This window comes from Acipenser ruthenus, chromosome 6 (assembly GCF_902713425.1).
Source record: "Acipenser ruthenus chromosome 6, fAciRut3.2 maternal haplotype, whole genome shotgun sequence".
NCBI classification, from domain to species: domain Eukaryota; kingdom Metazoa; phylum Chordata; class Actinopteri; order Acipenseriformes; family Acipenseridae; genus Acipenser; species Acipenser ruthenus.
Window position 1 is genome coordinate 53,063,649 of NC_081194.1, and position 23,221 is coordinate 53,086,869.

Genomic DNA, 23,221 nt, shown 5'->3' on the forward strand with positions numbered 1-23,221 from the left:
CTCGTGGACATCTGCTCTGGAGTTCCGGGGTGTAAAAGAGGAAGCTGGCTCAGTCGTGGGATCGGAGGACACCCACTGAACCTTCAGGTCTCCTGAGCTGTGTGGGGAATTGCTGCAATGAAACCTGAGTTGCCTGTGCCAGAACCAAAGTTGCTGCTGCTAAAGAAAATGACTGAAGCACCTTACCACAGAGCACCCTGGTGTGAGTTATTATTATTATTTGTTTATCCAAGGCGACTTACAGAGACTAGGGTGTGTGAACTATGCATCAGCTGCAGACTACAACAACGTCTCACCCGAAAGACGGAGTACAAAGAGGTTAAGTGCTTGCTCAAGGTCACACAGTGAGTCAGGTGTGCATTGTTTGAAGAGTTTGTACATGGATGGCAAGATTGCCCATACCCAAAGCCAGCGAGACGGGAGCTGCTGCTGTGTGCGGAGCCAGCGAGACAGGAGTTGCTGCTGTGTGCGGAGCCAGCAAGACGGGAGATGCTGCTGTGTGCGGAGCCAGCGAGACGGGAGATGCTGCTGTGTGCGGAGCCAGCGAGACGGGAGCTGCTGCTGTGTGCAGAGCCAGCAAGACGGGAGCTGCTGCTGTGTGCGGAGCCAGCGAGACTGGAGCTGCTGCTGTGTGCGGAGCCAGCGAGATGGGAGCTTCTGGTGTGCAGAGCCAGAGAGAAGCCCCGCTGTCTCCAGAGCTGGAAGGAGAAGCCCTGTCGTCTCCATAGCTGGAAGCTGGCATGCACTCCAATCGCCCCTGCCACTGTGTTTGGGTCCCCTCCATACCACCCGCAAAAAGTTCAAAGAATGGACTATTTAGGACTTTTGAGGAAGTGGTTGGGTTTCAATGGGGGGGGGGGGGGGGGGGGGGTTAGATGATGGAAATTGTGTTTAGTAGTTGAATTGAGTGTGTGGAAGGGTGGTGGGCAATTCACTGACACACACGGGAGACAGAAGTTTTATTTGTAACACCGCACTGGTGCCATTTTATTATTTTCTTTTGGCCTTATTTTCTCTTTAGCCCGCAGAGGGCGCTGTTGTCTGTGGCCTGAATACCGTCAACGGTAGTTCAGTTCACAGTAATACCAATACAGGTACAGACCAATGTTTCGCACTCACAGGTGCTCAAAAGAATAATGAAAACAAAAGGTGAAAGAAAAAGGGAAAATAAAACTGTAATAAAATTACAAAATAAAGGTGCTGCACTCGGCAGCATTACCTCGACCGTCGCTATCTGCACGGCCCGGGTCTGATTGTACTGTTCGGGGTTCTGCCCAAGTTTTTCCCCACTACTAAAAAATTCCTTTTCTTTTCTTTTCTTTTTGTTTGTGCTTTGTCCGACAGCAGAGCTTCTGCCAGCTGGCTCGTTTCATCTTAGAGGGCAGGCTGAGGGAACACCAGAGCATTATCTTATAGGGTAAGCAATCCCCCAAGGCCTACCTCCCAGAGAGAGGGAAAGCCAACACACCCTCTTCCCCACCTCTCTGTCACTGCCATGACTGACAGGTGGATCTATGAGGCTGCTGCCCCCTTCCTGCAGTACCCTGCATGCGCCAGACAGTCAGCACAGACCTCCCCTGTTACAGAGTGATTGAGGTGTGATTGGAAAAGTGTGTAATGTGCCAGGTGGTAATGGTATGATTGGTTGCCAATTACCCCTGGTCAGAGTAGGTGAGGAGCAAAGTAAGAGTGAGGAACAGAGTAAAAGAGTGAAGCAGAGTAAGAGAGTGATAAGCAGAGTAAAAGAGTGAAGCAGAGTAAGAGAGTGATAAGCAGAGTAAGAGAGTGAGGAGCAGAGCATGAGAGTGAAGCAGAGTAAGAGCATGAGGAGCAGAGAATGAGAAGCAGAGTAAGAGAGAAAGGTACCGCGATAGCTGTGCTTGGGTGCTGTTTTGTTTTGATCAGTTTGAAGAGTTGTGTGTAGTGTTTTGTTCAAACTATTATTTTGTTCCTGTGTTTTGTTTGTTTTGTGTAATTAAGTGTGCCAAGACGCTGAACTGCAATACTGTCTGTGGCTGTTTGCTATTTCTGCCGCTGGCCAGCCTTGAAACGCTAGTTAAGTTATCACAATACACTTTATACAACAGTCATGCAAGTAGATTTAGTGTACTGACAGCAGTTTTGAATCCTGACTGCATGGTTTATTTCTTCAAAAGAATGTATTTAGTGAAAGTTTGAAGATTGATTGTGTTAGCTTACACCAAGTTGTTTTAAGTCAGAAAAAAATATTTTCTGAATGACCTATGGGAATTCTCAAATAATGTGGTCAGCTTCTTAGTGTCTTAAATGACTATGGTACTGACAAAGAACTTACTGTGTGCATGACTTGAATCCTAAATACTCTGGCATTTTATAGGCTGCACTCGAAGATAAAACAACCTTTCTTTCAGCTTTAAAGACAAAGTAAAGAACTGGATGCATTGTTTATATAGCTCTAAATCATCTTTTTGCAACAGGTAACTTTCCTAAACTTGATCATAAGCCAACACAATCTACAAGACATTTATAATATACTGTAACACCAGTCTTCTGTTCAAGGAATTTTTTTTTTTTTTTTTTTTTTATAACTTACTCTATTGGCTAAAAATGCCTATTTTTACCAGCCACTATTTAATATATAAAACTTATAATTAAAAAGTCAAACCTATTCAGTGTGTTTCTTCTCACATCTCATTGAATAACTGCAGTGCTAATTGATTTCACTACTCTTTGAGGATATATTAAGAAGCAACATTGCTTGGGAATCAATAGATATGTATCCTGCTACTAATGTGTAAGTAACTGAGCCATATTGCATCCCCAATGGCTTCTGGCAGCATAATTTGCATACCAGCTATAAAATTACAAAAAAAACCCACAAATCTGCAGCAGTGATTCATTTATTAACTACATTTTGGGGGCAAACCGTCACATAAAATCCTCTCAATATACCATTACCAATTTTGTGGGGGGAAAAAAAAAAAATACAATCTACAATCATTTCATGTGCAGACTCATAAAGAGATAACCAGTGAATTTAATAATATAACCTAAATGCCATCCCACATACTTGGATACCGATACCCTTGAAAAACATCTACAAATGTTTCACTGCCAAAAAATAAATAATTAACCATGATATAGCTAAATAGAAACATGTACCCTGTAATGGTGAAACAAAAGTACATTTCCTGCATATGTATAAACCTTCAACAATTATACTTCTTATGAGTGACAATAAACAAAATAAACCTTCTTGGGGAGGTTTATTTCATAATAAATAAATCCCCTTCACAGCCAGCCAAGACTGTTTTAACAGCTGTAAACTGAACAATTAACCATTAGCTATTGAAAAAAAGTATTGGGGTTTTGGGTTATTTTAGTGAAATGGTTCTGCATCTCAGGGGGAGAAGGAAGCCAATTATTAAAGGGATTGGTTGGAAACAAAGTGGAGGATGGGGAGGTGTAGGATAAAGTTACAAACTAGATTGTGTTACCAACTGCCAGGTAAGGTTTATTAAATAAAGGACTCCAAGTCTACACTTGTAATAACCAAATAAACATACAATATATTACATCTGTGGTTACTCTATTAATTTTGTTTTATTACCAGTAGAAGAGAAACCAATTGGCATCATGCACTTAAATGGGTTTTAGTGTACTAGTGTCAACCCTTGAAACATTAAGTAGAGTAAACTAATACTATAATGTATTAACCTATGTATTGCTATTTGTTTTACAGAGGTCATTTTGGATTCCAGGATACCAGCAAGGACCACACACGGAGGAACAAAGGCAAGCAGACCAAGGCAAATTTCCCATTGCCACCAAGGTTTCAATTGGGAAAATACCATTCATAAAAGGCATAACACCACAAGCCAATCATATAACGTGAGGTCTAAAACAGCAAGAAAACGAACAGTTTTCCAGGTCCTTATAGTTTTAAACAAAAACTCGCTCAATTTCAGTTTGCCTGTTTCCAGCTTCGCAATCCCTTTGGTTCAGAAAGTGAACAGAAATCCCGCAGTACCCTCCACACTGGCCGAGAGAGAGAGTGAGAGTGAAAGAGAGATAACACAGCCACTTAGCCACCAACTACTTGCAAGGCTAGATCTCTACTACACCTCTACCCCCCTTCTACCCCAACTCTGGTAAAGTTGTATAACAGGTCATTAAGCACCACAGGTCTATGCCACAGCCATATAATGCTCCCGCACCTAGGCTGGCTGGAACACCGGTACTTCACTCAAACCAGAGTGGGGTTATCGCAGTGGCAGCTAACTCTGGTCTCCTCAGCAACACGTCCTCTCCCTTACTCTCACCCAATGCGGAGGGCGGCTTTCCGGGGCTACTGCACGGTTCAAGATGGTAATACAGAGCAAATAATCTCCAACTGTTTAATGGTTATTTACTAACTTCCTAACAGTTTCTTGCTCATCAGAGTATACTACCGAAGCTACTTTGATTTATTTAGTGTCTGCTGATATAAATTAACCACAGTTATATTTCCAAACACAAAGACAGCATACCCCCCTGGTTAATTTCCAATGTTTGTCCTCTCTTGTTTCTAGATACTGGCACTTCACCTGGCATTATCCTTTCCTTGGTTCTGTACTGTGCAGTGGCCTCTCCTGCTCGGTTCACTGCTTACAATGCCCTCATTCTTTTTTTTTCCTCTTTCCTCTTTCTGTCCTGTTTATATATAGAGGGGTCTAATACAATTGATCTCCTACAGGTGTGCTGGAATGCAGCACCTGGAGGTGATTGATGGCAGCTGGTTCCTTAGAAACCAAATCTGTATTCCAATCATCCCTCGTTAACCCAGAGTCAAAAGTACAAAAACAACATTTAATATTACAATTGAAATAATCAAAAGAAAATAAATTAATGGTGCACAACAAATCATAATACACAAACAACCCAAACCAATACACAAACCATTAATAAAACCAAATATTGTGTCAATTTACTAATTAAGTGAAATCAATTACTAAACCCCCTGATCCTTGGAAACAGTTGTTGACAATAATTTAAAGCACATACAGTACAGTATATAACAGATACATTCCCAAATATTAATTGATTTCCCAAGGACACAATGTTATGCCTTGTGCCAGGAGACTCTTGCAAATGAGCATCAATTTAACCAGCACATATATAATGTTATGGAAATAGGAAAATATGGCATGCAGAAATTGTACCTGTGGAGAGGGTATTTTCTTTGTCAAACTAAAACATATCTGTGTCTTCCATCTGTGTTTATTACCTCATATTAAGCACAGCTTGTGGATTCAATTGCACATCCCAATGGTAATTTCTGACATTTAGAATTATGAGTATCATTGTGTCTTGTTCTGAGATATTTCCAATTTGAATGTGCCTGTTTTTGACACAAAAACAAACACTTAAGGGCTACATCTGAAGGAGATTTCTTAATAAACTGCAAATAAGAAAGAAAAAAAGCTTACAGTAGTACTGTAGCTAAGGGGTTTATTTGATGAACCAAATACAGCACTGGGATAAGCCACAGCTGGGTTTTAATAGAGCATTTTACGGCACTAGTGAATCAAGCTTGGTTCCATCACACATACATAATCTGGGGAATTAAGCTGCATTCCCCCAGTCTTACTCAAAAACTGGGAATTTGACACTAATAAAATCCTGGGAAATGTAATATATATGGTTATCCTGTGATTATCCCTAAAAAGAAGTGGCTCCCCAGTGCTGTAAATCCAGTTTTGTCTTTCAAAGGCGTGGTAAAAGTTTTTTTTTTGTTTGTTTTGTTAAGTATATGGAAATCTTCAAAGTGGTATGTAATTAAATAGGTTAACGTAACATTATTCGGCAGGTTTCATTCGACTTTATGAAGTTAATTCTATAGGGTGAGCAAAACTTTTGGCCATAGCTGTACATGGATACCAGGACCAACTGTTTTAAACCAAGCTGAAATGCATTGTACTCTGGTTCTAAACGTAAGGACAGTGAATCATCACCACTAATACAATTGGAATTGAAAAAATCTGTTGCTACCTGTGATGGAACGAACTGCAACATTCACATGGTGTACTTTTTATTATTAAACCTCTCATGTGTCCATTAACACATTGTATTATCATGGTTCTGCAAAATGTGTTCTTTGATGTTGACAACACGCCACAGGCCATTAGATAGGCAAGGTTGACCCACCCATTCCCTCCAAGACAGGAATTGGGCACCCGTGCTCTACATAGTGTGGGATTTGTATGTCAGGAGGAATAAACTGGCACCAGATGTTTATTTTACCGAGCAATTATCATGATTTATTATTATTACTGCAACGTTATCTTGCACATCATATGGTGTTTGTTATATGTTTTGTTCATTAATTTGGTGTTACTTCATGGTAAATCAGTCTCCATTGTTATTCAGTTCTTGGCTCCCCAGGTAATTTTGTGCAATTGTGCACACACATAACACTTGTGATTTAGTCAGAAAACTATGTGATGAGATTATTTATTAAAACATAGACTAGACAACACTACTACATTATACATATTTTACACTACATTGTTTGGCCTCGCCTTTTGAGGTACCCCTGCCCATAAATTAGCTTGAAGATAAGTGGAGAGGCTGACTGTAGGGAAACCATGGCAGGGGAGCAGGATAGCTGCCCGCCCTCATCAGAGGAGGAGAATTCTGGCACACAGCAGGGACGTATTGGATTGAGGCAAGATATAAATCCTTTCATTGGCAATCATTGAAAATATTGTTTAGCAAAGAACAAATAAGATACTAGCTATTCGACTGATGATGCTTTACATTTACATGAGTTCCCTGTCAGAACCACCGCTTTACTTTACTAAATACTGTAGACCAAGGCTTTACTGCCTTGAGCCATTTGTTTTTCTTTTCACCATGTCTGTGTGCTGCTTGAAAACAGACTTTACACACACACACACACACACACACACATATATATATACTGTATATATAATATATATGTTATAAATACACACACACACACTCAACCTAGAGAAAAACAGCACTTCTGACAGAAAATCAGAAACTGTTAGAGTCACTTTTGTAATCCAAATTCAGAACAAAATATACCAAATGGAACTGTCTGGGGCTGGCATTTCTGAATTTGAATCCTCTGGTAGCTGTCTAGCAGTGTCCTTACTTATCATTGATAAAAAGTGTACATTTTAATACCAGGTTCAATGTTATAATAATGACACCCCTTGAAAAACAGCTGTATTTATTTGCTCTATGCTAAAGGAGCTTTGCATTATTATTATAGGAAATACACTACACTAAAATCAGGGACCAGTGTTTTAATGAAGATTTGTAACACTCAAGCATTACTGATTTATACCAAGGAAATCCACATACTAATACTGGTTATCCTCACCAGCTTTACACATTTAGCATTCAGAATTAACCCCAATATATACCTGGAAAACTGAAACCAATTACTTTCACCAATGTTCACACCTTTAATGTTTTAATCAACAGGAAATGTAATATTTAAAATGTATTTATAATATTTAATATTTCAAATACATTACAGCGAGTGGAGTCTTGAGGAAATCAAAGCCAAAGGGTAGTTAATTAGTATAACACAGCAGCATTGATTTTAATAAAAAGAAATAATCAAAACTCATAGCACATTGCCATCCAATCAGAGCACCAGGGAACATCGATGTGAGAACAATGGCAATGTCTGCAAAAAGTGTACATTTATGAAAAGTAAGGGCAATTAGTTACAGTATCTTTATTTAAGTTTCCCCAGCAGTTTTTCAAATAATGTCTACACATAAATGTGGGTGGTATATTGAAGTATTGAGAAACACTTTTAAAAATAAATAAATACATAAATAAAATAAAAACAATCATGGACTGTTAGAAAAGATATCACTTAACACGCAGAACATCATGAAAACGTAAGAAATGCTTTTGTTGTAAACACCAACCCTATATTGTGTTTTGGATTATAATCTTTTGTTGCTTCTGCTTAAATAATTATTTCTCAACAACTGCGGTGCTAGAAATTGCCACAAGGGATGTGCAAATGTAATTTCTGATCTCTCTGCAACTGTTAGTATGGAAAAATGTCTCTAATAAATCATTTTTTTACACAGATATTATCTTCATTAATGACAAGTTATGGAAATACCGCAACTAACTTTTAAATGTTGACATGCAAGGCCAATCCTGCTGTGGCGTTCTATTGGCATGTATAGCAATATATTGTTGGCCCTCCTTCCTACATTATTAACTTTCTTCCTATCACTTAAGCATATTGCATGACTTAAATATGTGTATTCCAATCTAGAAACCCATTAATTAAAAATGCACTTTCATTTATTGTATAGACTTGAAAGTGTTTTGTATTTTCAACATAAAAAAGGGTTACACGTGAAAATAAAAGGTTAGAAAATTAACTGTTCAGCTTAATACAGAGGCAGAAACCCAACCTTTATATAAGGAACAGTACAGTAAAAAGGTTGTATGCATTATCCCCAGTGTAGATTAATGTTGACACACATCTTAAAACTGAATGGAGATATCGTGCTGTAGAGGAAAGCAAACCTTGAATCAGATTACCACAGATCTACTCGTTCCATGTTCATTCATCCAATACATTTTTTTTCAGGGTAGGGTATCATTTCCCTCATGTAGGCTACATCTCCTTAATTTAGTTGAACCTTTGTGATAGTTTGTACAGACGGAATCAATTTGTCAGTGAAAATCTGAATGTACAGTAGGTTGTCTGAACACACCTGACTTGTTTAAATAATGTTCATAGCATGGATGTAGTTGTAAAGGCTTCTTCTTGTTTTGTTTTTTTTTTGTGAAAAAAAAGAGAGATCAAAACATTCTTTAGTGCATCTTCAAAATCCCATCTCGTCCACTACAGGCTTTCCTATAGACCACATCCAGATGAGACCTGGGTACTGGGGGCTATCATTCAGCAAAGGTTCTAGTCAAGAGGCATCAAAACTGCAAGAAAGTATGAAACTGATGATTAGTAGGACTACATGTGTAGGTGAATTGTGAGAAAGAGTGTCATTTGATGTTAATTATGATAAATCAAACCACCCCTAGTAATCAATTTTCTGGTGCTTTACCAGTTTCTCTCAGGAGAGAGGAACTTGTCAACCATATCTCCTACCTTCCTTCCTAGTCAATATAAAAGACAGAGCCCTTTGTTATTTGCATTCAGTCTCGTCTTGTTTTTCATCAGCACATTACTGTAAGGAAACTGTAAAAGAAGCTTTGTCTTTCAGACACTAATCTTCTATTGTTACTATTGTATTTGTTTCAGTTCATCCATAACATCCTTTTTGGTTCTTATTTTTTTAGGTTCACTTCTCACAGTCTGCAGTGGAAGCCACTTGCTTATTTTGCTTCTCCATATCACATTAAATATTAAGAAATCAATCTTACACCCTGCTTAGATCAAATTATCATCCAAAAAGGACCTTCCCCATGGAGACACATTTAAGACAAATGTGATAAATTGGCTTACCTTCTTTCTCGGATGGGAAGCACAGGCACCATTAAACTAAATGCCAAACTCAGACTATAATATATTGTGTCCCAGGGGAATCTCTTTTTTCTCACTTTCAATTGAAACTAACATGTAGCATTTAACAAATTCCCGACATTATCTACATTAGTTTTAACTTGATAATTTAATAGCTGGCCTTCACTAGCTGCATCGTACCATAGTCCTATATGCCAGTCAAAATCAGTCAAGAACATCCTACTGGTAGCGCAGCCTGTATGCATACTAGGATGTGCATGAATTTGAGATCCTTACCTGTCCCAGAGCTTGACACTTCTACAGGTAGTTGTGCAACAGCCAGCTGACATAAGTGCTAGAAATAACAAGATTGAAAGCATGACAACACTGAAGAAGAAAGACAACACAGTACCTGTATATCTTTTTCTAAGAACTCAGCCCCAAATGCCTATTACATATGGGACCTTTACAGAACATTTCAATACACCAGCTTGTCCCCATGCTCTTTCCAGCGTGTCACTGTGGCATTATGTTTTTCACACAGTTGTGAAGTAGTTTTTTAATACACTTCACTTTTTTTCTCAAAAATTTGCTTTTAAAAATCAAACACTGTACATATTCTCCTAAAAGGGCACTTCATTCATACTCAAGAATTTAAGCTGTGCCATAGGAATGACAATGAGATCATTTTTTTGTTATATATCCTTTATTCAAATAGGCCACAGCTTACACAGTATTTGTTTTCATTTAAAAAAAAACCCTAACCCTAATCACGGCACCATATGCAAAGATAAAAATGTATATATTGCCAAACAATTTTACTAATGATTCAAGAGAGAAAAAAACTGTGTTTCTTCTCCTCTTGTATTCGTTGTATATGTTACCAGTAATGCTTTATTATTAGTTAAATAACAGTTGCAATAAGCAATAACACATTTTCATTTTACAATCATACATGTTGTTAAATTGTAAATAAACTAATCAGCAACAGTACCTGTGTAATACATGAGAATTATGACACTTAAGATGATGCTGCCTTTCTGTATTCTTGCTTTACATTTTTTCTGATGCAATTATTATTTGTCATGTTATCAGTTACTCTTCAAATAAATCTGAGTTTATGCTCAGTGTGCAATATTTACAAATAATTTACACCAGTACTACCCCAAACTAAAGGCTGGCGTTACAGAGCCCTAAATAAATAACTCAGCAGTTTGTTTTTCCTTTTACAAAAGCAAACTGTGCACTGGGAAAAATGCTTTGTTAACATGGCATTATATAATTTCTATAATTACTCAGTTAGATTTTAAGCATAACTGTCAAACAAAGTAATATATTTCATTTAAATGTTGTGTGTTTGTTCAAGGCATTGGCAAACTGAATCTGAAACAAAGTTTATGTTAACATAACTATGAGGAACATGATGGGTCAATTGCAATGAACTGAAAGCAGCATACTAACTGCTGTTGCCCTAAACTAAAACACAATAGTAAATTAGTCTAGCAATTTCTGTAGACTTCTGTGATACTTTTCTTTTAATGCTCAGTATATAAACTAATGCATTTCTTGTGTGTGTGTGTGTGTGTGAATTAAATAATGAGGACTAATAAAAGTTTTGTTTATCCTCTAACGCAGCTTCATTAAATGTGCTGGTGTTTTAGGAAAATCAGATTATACATGTAAATTTGGTTTAAGAAAATGGGAAAATATTCTTATGCATTTCAGCCTTAGTATTTACTGTCATGTGTAAATACATTTCCGTGCACAATGTTCTTAAGTAAAAAAAAAAGTAAATGAAAAAAAATTACGATGTTAGAAGATTTCGATCATGTAATAAAAAATAACACTCTTAAATATAATTAGCTGTTACCAATCACTCAGATTTGAGCCTCCACCCGCACCCAGCCCTTCAGTTCCTACAATAAAGAGCTCAATCCTGAGCTCTGTACTAAAGCTGGGGATCAGCTAGTCCCCAACTTTGTTTCCCATCTTGTTTCATTGCAATTGGTACTAAGGTAGTACACAGCTGTGGATGATCCTGAGATAGTACCGTATTAGCTAGTCCGCAACTTAGTATGCAGTTCCTTACTAAATCTACAAGTTCTTTGCAATTGACCCAATAATTCTACTCTTTTTTTACTTGCAAAACAAAAAAAAATGTAGGAATTATTGCTGGGTAACACACTGATTTGTGTAGCACAGCTTACCTGCTGAGGATGCTGCTTGGACATTATTGTTGGATAATATGAAACCCTTGATTTCTGCTTATATTTACTTGGTTTACTAGGGAACTTTAATACTGTTTTATTTTTCATCTGGATAATACTCCAAAAACCAATATCCTTATAATGTACCTGGTATGTCAGTCCAAAAGTGGATACCATCTTTTATCCACTTAATCCTATAGGGAAAAAGACTCATGGATATCACGACTAGTACTAAGGCTGACATTTTCAAGAGGTACACAAATCACTGCTTTTACAGTTTCCAGGCATTGTGTGGGAAAAAGCCATCACAGTAATAGGTCATAAAAATGACTAATCTGTCAAGCCATATTGGTCAACAAATCCACCACAGTGTCATTATCAGTAATCAGTCCTAAAATCAGTGGTAACCTGCGCTCCAAATCTTGTTAAAAGAGGAAAATCCCCAGACGTTACAAATGTATCATCCATCAGTCATAAAGCCTGAACAAAACTCTCCCCAATAATGTTCCACTCATTTTCTTTACAGTTTAGTATGCATTTAGGGATAGAAAACTACATAGACTACATAACATGCATGTGGCTATTTCCCCCTGCCTTTCATAGACAATGACATTTACTTTCAAATTGTACTAATAGTTTTTGTTTTATATTAACCAAAAATATCAGCACCTTTAGTATATACAGTACCATCTGTTATTAAGAAACTTATTCTAAAATCTTTAATATTATCCAAAACCAAAAACCTGAAAAAAAAACCCACACATTTAATTTAGGGGCTGTAGATGTGCTAAAAACTGTAACACTGTGATACATACAGTATAAATCAAGAGAAATTAATTTCAGAGCATTTCACATTCTAAGCCAAGTGTTCAAACATTAGTTTTGTAAATCTGTGAAATTCAATAAATGTGTGGCTGTGCCTTCCATGCTTTGGTCATTCTGATTGTGTGGCATCTTCCTCTGTTATCCTGCCACCCAAACTAAAGCACACCTTGGTGTAACAAAGGCAGTGGGCTGATCTCTACAGCAGTGTGTAGAAGTATTAGCCTTTATTAGGCTTTTATTCATCAAAAGAAGCACAGTTGCCCTGTCCTTCACAGTGCCCAGACTTGAACCCACGTTGAATATATGTATGGAATCATCTTCATATAGGGAAATATTCTTAAAGCTCTTTATTCAAAATGGTCATCAGGCTGGTTTATTCAGAAAGGAAAAACATTTGATTTAAGGCCTTAAAGTGTTGTTTTACTATTGGCTTTAGAATTTTAATGTGGGTTTCTGTGTTTCTCAGGGAAAAAAATGGTAAATAGCTTTTATGCTGCAACTATGTTACAGTGATATAGGGACAACTTATAACATACTGTACAGCATGTTTTCTTTCTTAAAATTCAGTGAAAGTAAACAGTATACATCGGTTGACCATTCTGGATACATGCAGAGAATAATTGTGTGAAACATGTGGAATTAGAGATCAAGTGCTCTACTTAAGCACTTATGGAATTTGTGTTTTACCCTTTTAGGTAGTTGTGACAGAGAAAGAATGATTCTTGGTGTTAGATCTCCCTCCCGACCTGTGAGGACGCTGTGTAAAGGGAACAGAGTACCCTGAACTGGATGGCCCGACAATTCATTCCCAGGGTTTGGGTTCTAGAAAGGGGGCGGAGCTACGGTACATGAAATCATTGACCCGGAAGAGAAACAATGTGGCATCCGTGGATTGGAGGAGCGGTTGCACTCGTTAACCAAGGGGTCATGGTTGACGGTATATAAGGGGACATAGTAAATTGATCTGTTCCTTATTATTGGTTACGATGAAACCGGAAGGACCTGTGTATTATTATAGAGAACTGTGAGTGTTTTGTTTGTTTTGTCTGTCTGTCTAAAACTCTGTTATTTGTTCATTGTTCACTAGACTAGACGGCTAAACACAAAACCCAGACATCACTGCACTATTGTTTCACGTAGTAAATTGTACTTTATCACAAGCACTGCAGCACTCACTTTGGACTTGTGATCCTGTGTGTGTCTAATTGTGTTTAGTACTGTGTTTATTATTTGCGGGACTGCAACCCTTATGCAGACTCCGTTCCAAATCCGGACCGCAAGTACATTTTGACCCGACCGCCAAGTCATGAATGAAACTCAGTACGTTGGCTGTTGCGGCCTGTTTTGTAAGCGTCAACATATTCCTTCCTATGGCTAATAAAACAATCGTCATTAGTAATTTTTATGAAAATACACAATTAAGATACAATTTTCATACCTTATCATACCGGTTCAGAAGATCGCACTTCACAAAGACCAAGAAAACAATGACCGGTGCTACAAAGCCCATCTTTGTTAAATAGCTTTTCCAAGCCAATTAAAAATATTACCGGTAAAACATACAATATAATGCTCTTTTTAAAAACACATACAAGTCAACACATATTTGTGTTACTGTTGGTACTCCTGACTCGGGGAAAGCACACAATATGGTACCGCACTGTTCTACTCATGAGTACGAAACTTTACTTTGCAAGCAATGGTAGCACAATGGACAGAACCCCGTCGACGACAGATATCACATCATGCCACGATCCACCAAAATGTGCTATGTGTGCAAAGCTTATCAATGAGTATGCTGATTGTATTGCTGATTAAAATTGTCAAATTCTGCAATCCAAGTCAGGCTTACAACACATGCAGTTAAAATGTTTCCTATGTTAAGCATCTGCAGATCACAGTATATGTATGGATATTTGTTCTCCAAGATGAACATTATTAATATTTATATCAGCGTTCTGTTCTGACTTATGCAAATCTGTGCATCTCTGTATTGCTCTTGCTGAGCTCATCTGTAACACAATGCTCTTGGGGACCTGCCACTTCTCCCACTTACTGTGAGTATTAGCTGATTATAAATGTACTGAATGTAAAATTACTGTATTTTTTATTATTTGTAAGGTGTTTTTATTTTTAATTCACTTGAAAGAGAAAGCACAGTGATTTTTCAGTTTAGTTGTTTTCTTCTTGTGCTTCAGTTTTGTTTGCTACAATTTGCTTTGTTTTTAATGGTGAAACAATGTTTGGCTCTGCTAACACAGACACATAAGAATACAGTATTCATACAATTCTATGGTTATGGCAGTAACAAGTCATTTTCTTGATTCGTCCAAAAACTCCTTTAAAACCAATGAAGAACTCTCAAACCAGCATGTGTAAAAAGTATATTTGTGTAACTCTGTGTTTGTTTGTCGGTATGGGGATGCGAGTGAAAATGTGCTCCGGACCTTGACCTTACTGTAACCAAGAATTTTAGACCTTCACTAAAATAATTGAGTACCCCTGGTATAGATAATATAACCATTCATTAACGCCCGCAGCCATACGCACGTTACACACTGTGCGTACCTTTGATTTGCAAAATGTAGTGTTCATAAGTGTGGACTCGCATGCAGCAGTCAAGTTAAGCTGTGTACCTCTGTTTTTACGTATTAAATGATCCCAAATACCCAATCAATTTGAATGCGTGGAAATGCGATTTTGCTGCACAGATTGTCTGTCTCCCCTAAAACTTACACTAACAGGTCGCAGGTATGACACCAATCTAGCGAACTTCAGTTAACAAAGGCAGGCGCATCACACAGGGATAGGCAATACACACACAGGCGGAGGGAACAGTGAGGGTAGGGGTACAGGCAGGCATCAATGTGTTTAAGTTCAACACTAACCCTACATAAAATGTTGTTCCTGTTATTAAGCAATAATATAATTGGTAGCATTGGTATTTAAAAATAACAGAAACCAGTTTTCACTTTAGTGAAATAGGCTACAGTATTTGTTTTCATTAAAAACTTGTTGTTTATTGAAATTAATGTTCAGCTTTCATATTGAAGCTTGTTGTGTACCAATTCAATCAAACCAAGTAGTGTAGGAATTTGCTTGTATCGTTCAAGTCATTTTTTAAATTAAGTAAGCTTATTTCATTTGTGTATAAAAAACGACAACGACAAAGTAATTAATTAAATGTCCCTGGCAGTGGAGTCTGCTAAGAAATAAATAATAATAAGTGGACTGTCTCTGTTTAGCGCACGCAAAAACTTGCAGAAAGGATGAAACTGTGTTGAGAATTGTAAGAAAATGCATTTGAGAGCAAAACATTTAATGACATTTTTAACTTTCATAGCTGAAGAGGTGCTGGGGCTATGCCTCGTCAAGCCCAAATAATGCATCTTCATTTTGCAAAAAGTTGTGATGGTTATATACCTCGAGAGAGAGTTGCGGTTGATTTCCTGTGTTAATTCTAGTTCATTTATTCATTTCCGCAGCTCTGCGATAATTTCAGTATCTCTGCAACTATTTTAGATTTCACTCACTTGCGATTTTATGCAAAACATTCGCAACACAAGCAGAGTTGCGAGAAAGATGAGAAAATTCACAAGACCTTTGAATATTTGCCCCAACAAAACATTATCCAATCTGACTAGCCCTTTTGTACGGTGTCGATATTAGGACATCGTCATTTCTCACGTCTCAGCGTCAGTTATCAGGAATTTCTTAGTTATGGATCATTTAGTTTGGCGATCAGTCGTCAATTCTCAATCATTTTTTCTGTCATCCCTCATGTGTTTTTTATGTCAGCTATTATTTGTATCAGGTATCATTTGTATTTTGTGTCCGCCGTCACTTGAATTTCGAGTCATGGAAAAACTCTGTCACTCAAATTTATCTGATAACTGATAACTGACGCTGAGACATGAGAAATGACGATGTCCTAATATGGACACCGTACTGTTGTCTTTGCAGCCAATCACAGTTAAGAACAAGAAAAGTTCGAAGCTACACAGTTTGAAGCGTAAACACCCCAGTCCAGCTACAAATCTGGAACTATTGTCAGAGGCAACCGCTAAAAAAGGTGCCTATAATATTAAACAAACTGTTTTATAACTTATTACTGCATTTCCTTATTTTATTTATCTGTATGGTTTTATATTGAAGTTTTAACACGTTCACAAATTAGTTTACAAATTTAATGTTAAAATATAAGTTCTGTTTCTGTGCTTATCTTCATATATATGTTCTCTTTCTGTGCTTATCTTCAAAGTCGTATTGGCAGTGGTCAATAAAGTGAATAAGAATATCTGTTGTCTCTGATTTTATTTTAATACTAAGTTTTTGCACAGTAGTTCAAAGTAAGATTGCAGTTAAAATGGACGGCTCTTTTTTAGTGCCTATCCCATTACCATTAAAGATTGTACAGTATTTATCAAGATTACTCACGATTTCAAGGCAATGTTGCATTTTACCCCCTGAAAATACATTTACTCCCAGACCCGAGCTGACTTCACAACAGCACACAAACTGTCAGTTAAAATGGCGACCAGATTTCAAAATTTTACTGATGAAAACAGATACGTGTTGGTTAAAAATCTGGAAAATGCTGCCACAAGAAGATGGAGAAAACAGGAAAATTCATCAAATACCAGTACAGCAACTCGACAACATTATGGTATCCTAGGAAGCAAATGGACTTGACAAAAACAAAAGAAAGTTTAGTGGCAAAACAAAAGCATTACAAAAAACAGGGGAATGGAAATGACCATATGTGCTACTTTTTCAAGCTATTATAAATGGCTACAACTAATAATAACAAATAAAAGTACACCAAAGTGTGCAATAAAAAGCCTGTAATTGGCTTCTGGTGACATGGATCCTCCATCTTCAGTCTCGTTATTTATCTTGCCAAGAGAGTTTGTTCCGAATATTATTATTGTTAGTGGTGTTTTATTTTTTTAATTGCCTGTTTTGTCACGTCTAACAAAACAAACAAAAAAAAGCTTATGTTTATATGCCATGCTTAGGGGATGAGTAATGATTAGTTGTATTAATTCTGAGAGTAAAATGATTAGAAATGGAACCAGCATAAAAACATTTGTGAGCTAGTTTTTCCTCTAGTTTAAGTCTGTATTTCAAATAGGTTTATTTGTAGCTTTTATTGTTGTTGTGGGATATTCTGCTGTCACTGTAGTTGCTGTTCTGTCTTGATGGCAGCGCGCTGTGTTTATTCATTTTTAGAAAGGGAAACTCAGGAAAGTACAAAAATGCAACACTCTGATTGGCTGAAACATTTTACAGCATGATGATGCAGAGTTGTTATCAGCATAAGATGGGATGTTGGTGTGGTTCAGTTGTGTATACCACGTGAAAGATTTCTGGGGGCGTGCCTGTAACCATTTATTGGAATCTGGGCATTTGATAGATTAAGTGAAACATGTAAGCTGTGTTTATTTATTTATTTTCTTTGTTTTGTTTTTATTGGTTTTGTTTTGTTTTTTGAACATAATGTAACTCTTTTTTTAAAACAAGGTTGTTCATAAGAAGCCCATAAGTGTTTGTTATGTTTGCATAAAAGACAAAAAAAAACTCAGTTCTTTTGCATATATTTTGCTATTAAACTTAAGCATCATCAGTTGGTTTACCTGGTCTTCTTTCATGGATTGACATTGCTCTGTGAAAATGTATCTGCGGGGTATCTAGTCTTTCCAGGAGATATTAGCACAGCCAAATGCTTCTGTCAAATCGAAAATTACAGTATTTCGGCGTTCCTGATTTTCTCTCCCCTCGTTTTTTTTTGTTTTTTTTTTAATGAAAGACAATGTAGCACCGCTGTCAGTCTGAGCCTTTCGTTTTCTGTGTTTCTGAGATAGTAAATGTCAGTCTATTGTTCCCTTTCTAGTGTGGACCAAAGATCAATTGCAGATTGTACAAAATAAGTTATACCCATCAGTGTGCAGCACCCCAGGTAGATAAATGCTTTCTCGAGGTAAGCTTTTTCTTTAAATGCATCCGTTTCTAGAACGGCCATAATAGTGTTTTCTTATTAGCCAGAATTTAATGAGTGATTTATTAATTTTTCTTTAGATCAGTTTAGCTGGAGTGGCTACATGGACATCTTGAGGTTTAGGACTGAAGGTTAGTCATTCTAATACTCCCATGTATTTCACAGGGCGCTAATCATGAACCATCCTTTTTTTTTTTTACAGCTGCCTGCAGGGATGTTGTTTTTATATCTCCAGACACAAAATTCTGACACAGCTCATAAATTTATAAGAGCTACAATTGACTCCCTGATGCTTGAGCCCTCTAGTCCTGCTGTCATCTCGGCGAATGTTCAGGCTGATTGTGCCTTCTAGTTCAAAGGGAGAATGTCACACCCTAATAACACTACATTTTAAAAATGTTCATTTGTATTTTCATTATGAAACTATAAAGAGAAATTGTATTTTATTTGTTTCAAAGATGAGAAATGATGTGCCATTAAAAGGCAAAATAGGGATTTCTGATATCAGTCTCATGCAGCTTGCTAATCTGCAGCATATGGCTCTCTGAAACAAGAGGCCTGAACAATGACCAGCATGAAATCAACTGGTCTGACTCGTTGCTGGTTCCAAATGCCATTATTGGCCTTTTGTTGTTCTTGTTTTAATCTTGTTATGATCCTGTTTAATTATTTTAACTGCATGATTTACTTTGCGACAAATCAAGAAAACCCTCTCTGAAATGAGACTTTGTGAATTATTATTATTATTATTATTATTTATTTCTTAGCAGACGCCCTTATCCAGGGCGACTTACAATTGTTACAAGATATCACATTATTTCACATTATACAGATATCACATTATTTTCTACATACAATTACCCATTTATACAGTTGGGTTTTTATTAGAGCAATCTAGGTAAAGTACCTTGCTCAAGGGTACAGCAGCAGTGTCCCCCACCTGGGATTGAACCCACAATCCTCCGGTCAAGAGTCCAGAGCCCTAACCACTACTCCACACTGCTGCAATTATATCCATATTATGGCATACTGAATTCAAATAGGTCGACACGGATATTAAGTGAATTAGGACCAAATGCTGCCTGTTCTAGCCCTGTACATTTAAAGGATTATATATATAGATGTGGGGGGGTGGTTTGTTTCTTAACTCTTGGCTTCCACTACATATGATATATGCTGTATTAAATGTGTGTAAGTCATACTGAAAAAAAGTGAGCACATGTCATGTTATAAATAGAAATGTCTTACAGTAGAAGAAAAAAAAGCACAGATGTGAACACTACTGGAGCCAGTGTGCTTGAGAACATGAGGTTACGTGTTAGTAGCTAGAAATGGTCAGGCTTTCAGTTTGTTGGAAGCATACAAATATAAACTTCAAAGTAAAATGGAAATTGAGTCTTCAGAGCAGCTGTTGGCCTACTTAGCATTTATCTGTATGAGAAGTATGTAATGGCTTTCAACACAGGACCAAAAGTAATGCTGAGAATAAATGCACAACATGCAGTATATGGGGTACTATAAATCATCCATTTGCACTATAAATGACTTCTTCAAAGCATTTCAAACCTGATATACAGTAATCCCCTGAGCATTAACTACACAGCTCGGAATTTGTCCCCTGTGGATACAAACAGTTAAGTTGTTTTCTATATATAACTATTAGGGTAAAACCTTAATAACCTAACTCTCAAAATACATATTATTATTATTATTATTATTATTATTATTATTATTATTATTCTGACCACTAAATATACTTTTTGTACATATTTCTCGTTCAGCTAGTGTTAAATCGTATCTACATTTGCAAATAAAATCTTACAAGTTAAATAAAAATCTAATCTCTTAATGTTAATTACTCCTAATCCAACAAACAGCACCATTCTCTACACATTTTCCATCAGAAATCGAACTGGCAATTCAATTTGCTTACAGCCCTGGTTTCATAAAATATATCCTAATATTTTTGAAACTGTGGAATCTATTAGAGAAGCAAATTGAGCATTCATAATTAATTACAAAACACATTTGCACTAGTTTTAGTACAGGAGTACGCTGCTAACTCTGGACTATAGTGCACATATTAGGTTTTGCATGGGTGCTTAAACGACATTTGAGATGGTCATACGGGGGGGGGGGTTGGGGGTACTAGTTGAATTTGTATACAGTAGAATGCCCCTCTACAAAAAAATTGCCAAACTGTATGCCTGTAACATGTTGTTCTGGTGGCATGAATGGATGGGGACTGAACAGCTTAGTTTGTGACATTCATTTACAGCTCTCACTGGACATTTTCTCTACAAATATATTGATTACTGATAACTCAATAAAACAACCTTACTATGTACACTTCGGAACCATTGCTCATTATACACAGGATTCTATACCTTGAATGTTATAAAAGAGAAAAGATTATATAATTTCAATGAACCTTTAACCAATTGAGAAGTCACAACAAAACATAAGAACAAGTACAGTATACAACATACAACAATAAAACTATGATTTGACATTTTATACACTTATATAAATGGTGAACTCCAAAAAAACACAGAAGTTATTTAATTAAAAAAATAATTGCTTTAAAAAAAACACATAACATAGTAGTTTTCAAACACACACAAAATATCCCTAACCCTAACCAAACTTCAACTCATGAGGTATATCACGACTAAATAAATACTACTAAGAATGTGTTATTAACTGCAGGAAAACAATTCAATGTGATCATCTGATAAATAATGGTGCTTATAAACAGGCTGCCTGTGACCTCTGACTGTATTGTATTTCCAGTTACTAATTCACAAAAGCATGGGTGCATCACTATAGACGTTTTTCCTGCTGTACAAATAGCTTTAGTTGTACATTCCTTGGCTAAAATAAGTAGTCCAAGGTTTTTTTTTTTCCCAAATAAAACTTTTATTAAGAAAAATAAGTACACGATTTACTGGGGGCATTCAACAGCATTCACATTTTCACTGTGGAGTTTGTTAATGACATTACAATCCTAAAATGCGACTGGGTCATGAAGGCACATAACATTCTTCTGATCCAAGTTTGTGTGTTTCCTTTTGTTTTACCTTTTTTGCCTTGTTTTTAGATTATTTAATTTTTTCCCCATAGATAACTGTTTTTTGGTTTTTTTTACAATGCAGGTTTGTGATTCACTTTGCTTTACTGTGCTGCAACCATGATTTCATGGTGTTTTAAAACACTTTTTACTGCCACAGCAGACCTGTACAAGAGTAAAAAACAACTCAAAACAAGTATTTAACCGGTATTTAAATACTCATCACTGCAACAAAGTTGTTCCTTGCTAGTGAAACAGGGTGGAGGTTAGGCATGAACCAGCAACCACGCATATTATGCAGCTATGTAAACAAGCCAGGCTCACCTGCATTCGCGGTTTTAGAGCTTTTAACATCATCTCATCTCCGCAACAGGGGACAGAATCTGTGATGGTAGTGCATCACCCAGCACTGACCATTACACTAGATTTATCATCATATTTATGTTGTTCTTTACATTTCAGTAAAAAATAAATAAAAATGCATTCACTGCAAAAGATCTGTCTCTTGGTCTCTCTGTACAGGATGTGACATCTGAAATGAATTTGTTCCCCCTGCATTCTGAACTGTTTCCTTGGCAACTGGAAAATAAGGAACCGTTACCATGATAGAAGGAAGACAGAGGACAAGGACAAGATCCATTGCACATAATATAGCCTATATATACAGATCATTATATTACAAAATACAAAAAAAAATTAAATAGTATAAAAAGGACACATTACAAATGTCCTCAGTATTCTATGGGTGTGAGGAAAAATTAGATGCATCTTTCCTTTTCAAAAACGAATGGCAATTACAGTAGAGCTGTCAGCCACTAGTAATCTTTTGTTCCATGCAATATGTTAAATCACATTTCTACAAGCCATTACATGCATTGGTCACCAGGTGGCACTGTATGTTTCTGTTTAAATCTGTAATAAATCTTTAATAGATTTAATGAATGAATGCAAACTGAAGGGGCGGCCTGAACATACATTTATTGCACATTACTTTTTAGTTGTTTGTTCTACATGCTATTTATAATATTAGCTTATTTTAGTGCAAGCAGTTTAACAAAATAAATGTCAAAGGTCAAATATAGACATGTATATAAAGTATTGGTGCTCTTGCAAAGAAAACAATATTGGTATCACTATTTAAAGACAAATATGTAATTAAATGTATATTCAGTTCAGTTTCAATTGGAAAAAGCATTAATGAAATCTTGTACAGTATTATGCCCACTGGGTAGTACCTGCTGCTGAATACTGGTAATCAATCCTATAATGCAAATCAATGTACTTACTTTTACAACCATGAAGTACTATAAGGTAATTAAATCCAGATCTAAAAACTGTTAGTGCTTTATTTACATTAGTGAAACCTTATAGGGTAATCCGAGTAACAAATCAACTTGTCCACACACCTTTTATCCTATATAGCATCCTTGTTACTTCTCGATAAGCTAATTCATGATTTATTAGGCTATTGACAGTAAATTGTACATTATGTATGCTATATTTTACTGTATAAGGGTCCTTCACTTATTCATTGTTTTCAATATTTTATTTTTGTTTTGTTTCAGATGGCAAAATAGCAAAAGTGCTGTATCATTTAAATCCGGAAAGTATTTAAAGTACGCTGTCTGCAATTA

General features: G+C 36.6%; 1 protein-coding gene across 1 annotated transcript in view; it reads right to left on the minus strand.

Moving 5' to 3' along the window:
- Window positions 1-2,592: 2,592 nt before the first annotated feature.
- LOC117410666 (coiled-coil domain-containing protein 85A-like) overlaps window positions 2,593-23,221 on the minus strand; it is a 53,294-nt gene continuing 32,665 nt past the window's right edge. The window contains exons 3-4 of the mRNA XM_059025487.1: window positions 9,785-9,842; window positions 2,593-8,961 (exon numbers count right to left, since the gene is read on the minus strand). Of these exons, the coding sequence (XP_058881470.1) occupies window positions 8,946-8,961; window positions 9,785-9,842 (74 nt within the window). The 3' untranslated portion in view covers window positions 2,593-8,945. The remainder of the gene's footprint in view (window positions 8,962-9,784; window positions 9,843-23,221) is intronic.